Below are 1,858 nucleotides of genomic sequence, written 5' to 3'. Positions count from 1 at the left end.
AGTAAGATACATCAGGTAAAAAAGAGCAGGCAGTACCATTCTAGTGCACATCACAACCAGCACGTGCCCTGTAGGTTGCAAATCTACGTTGATATTCCTAAAACAAGACATTCCTGGTCAGGTGCTGCTTGGAATGTGAACTAGCCCAAAGGAGAATAGATTATTTCAATCCCTCATCCCTTCTGAGAATTCAGTGCACAACAGTTCTCCAAATGATCTGTGCATTGAACCCCTGCCTTCTCTAGGATGGAACCATTTTGGTTACTGGCTCTGTCGACCGAGAAAGTAAAGACAAGTATGAGCTGCTCCTGCTGGCATCTGATAACGGAGTGCCCCTGAGGCAGGTAAGGAGTAGCCGGTTATGATTTATCATTGTTGCCTTTTATTTGTACACCTACGTGTCTGTGCACTCTCTGAATCATGGTTATCTCCTGCCACACCCCAGAACTTCACACACGTCAGCATCAGGGTGTTGGATGTGAACGACAACCCCCCTCAGTTCACAAGGGCACAGTACTCAGCCAGCATCCCTGTGGCAGCAGCAAAGGAGGGACAGTCTGTCCTGGCAGTGTCTGCCACTGACCCCGACCTTGGGAACAACGCTGTCATTTCATACAGGTACTCTTCTGTCAGGTTAATAATACACTTCTGTGACAGACACAGAAAGGGACTTTTATTGGCCTTGAGAAGGATAAGATCTCTTCATAAATATTTTACAAGTGCTACAATCGGTTATGGTTTCTATACTTAGGAAGAAGGACAGCCATTACTGGGTGTTTTAGAGCTTATCAAATCATGATTATGTCATAAGAGGGCACAACCAAGTGATAAGCTAGCAATAAAAACCCACAGCCAAGATTTGGTTCAGTCTCTGAAATTCCAACGTTTGGTTCAGTTTCTGAAATTCTGAACAACACATTGGAATGTCTGGGTAGGAAGTAAATGAATCTCTGAATCTTTTTACATATCTTCTGTTTGCTGGGAGGAAGAGATAATAACTTCCTTAATGCACTATGCATAGAAAAATCAGCGGAGAAAGATATTTCTGTGAGCCCTAAATCATGGAAAATACCAGGATACCTTGACATGAAAAGCATAGATTGAGAAGGACAAATGAACAAGCAGTGAACTTGTGGATGTTTAGAACTACTGCCTTGGAAGAGGTTATTTTTAACTATGAGATAGCATTCTACCTAAACCACATCACTTGTGAGCAATCCAGTTATCTGTGAGAGGTCATAGAAGGCCAGGAATTAGCAGGTCTTCAGATGCATGTCACTTGGGCTTCTCCCACTGCTGAACATGCAGCTGAGTGTGCAGGATCTGCCTTCTCCTGGTGGGAGCATCAAAGCCTTGGGGTGTAATGGGAACTGAAGGCATGAATGCTGCACATTTTCATCATGGAAGACTTACTTGGAAATAAAAGACCAATACATTTTAGGCTAAAGACAGCAATTAAAAGCTGTTCTTTATAAATAGGCAAATATTGTCTGTCGAGTGCTCCTTGCAGAGGTAGCACTGAGTAGATGGCACTTCCAAGGTCATTAATATGAATTCTCTCCTGATTGCTCCTTACGCAGCCTCATGAACCATTCTGATGATTTCCATATAAATAATGGCACTGGAGAAATCACCCTCAGCAATAACCTGGAGCACATCACAGCTGACACAGTTGTGACACTGACAGTTGTTGCCACTGACCATGGAGTTCCTCAGCTTACCTCAAGTGGTATACCATCTTTTTTACCATCTTTTTTACCCTTTTGTCTCTTCCCACATCAACCATAACCCTTGCAAACGTTTAAATTTTAAATTAATCCAACTGCCATCAATCAAACTGAATCTAGCAAAAAAAAAA

General features: G+C 42.5%; 1 protein-coding gene across 1 annotated transcript; it reads left to right on the top strand.

Annotated features, from left to right (window-relative positions):
- Positions 1-245: 245 nt before the first annotated feature.
- LOC115949408 (protocadherin gamma-A3-like) lies at positions 246-1,729 on the top strand (the record flags this gene model as incomplete). The annotated part of the gene is made up of 3 exons (XM_031065924.1): positions 246-344; positions 446-618; positions 1,581-1,729. Coding segments are annotated over 3 exons (421 nt in total), but the record flags the coding sequence as incomplete, so codon positions are not given.
- Between the last annotated feature and the right edge of the window lie 129 nt (positions 1,730-1,858).

Source organism: Geospiza fortis, unplaced genomic scaffold, assembly GCF_000277835.1.
Source record: "Geospiza fortis unplaced genomic scaffold, GeoFor_1.0 C13651432, whole genome shotgun sequence".
NCBI lineage: Eukaryota > Metazoa > Chordata > Aves > Passeriformes > Thraupidae > Geospiza > Geospiza fortis.
The sequence above is the reverse complement of the archived record's forward strand: the minus strand, read 5'-3'. Positions and strand labels throughout refer to the sequence as shown.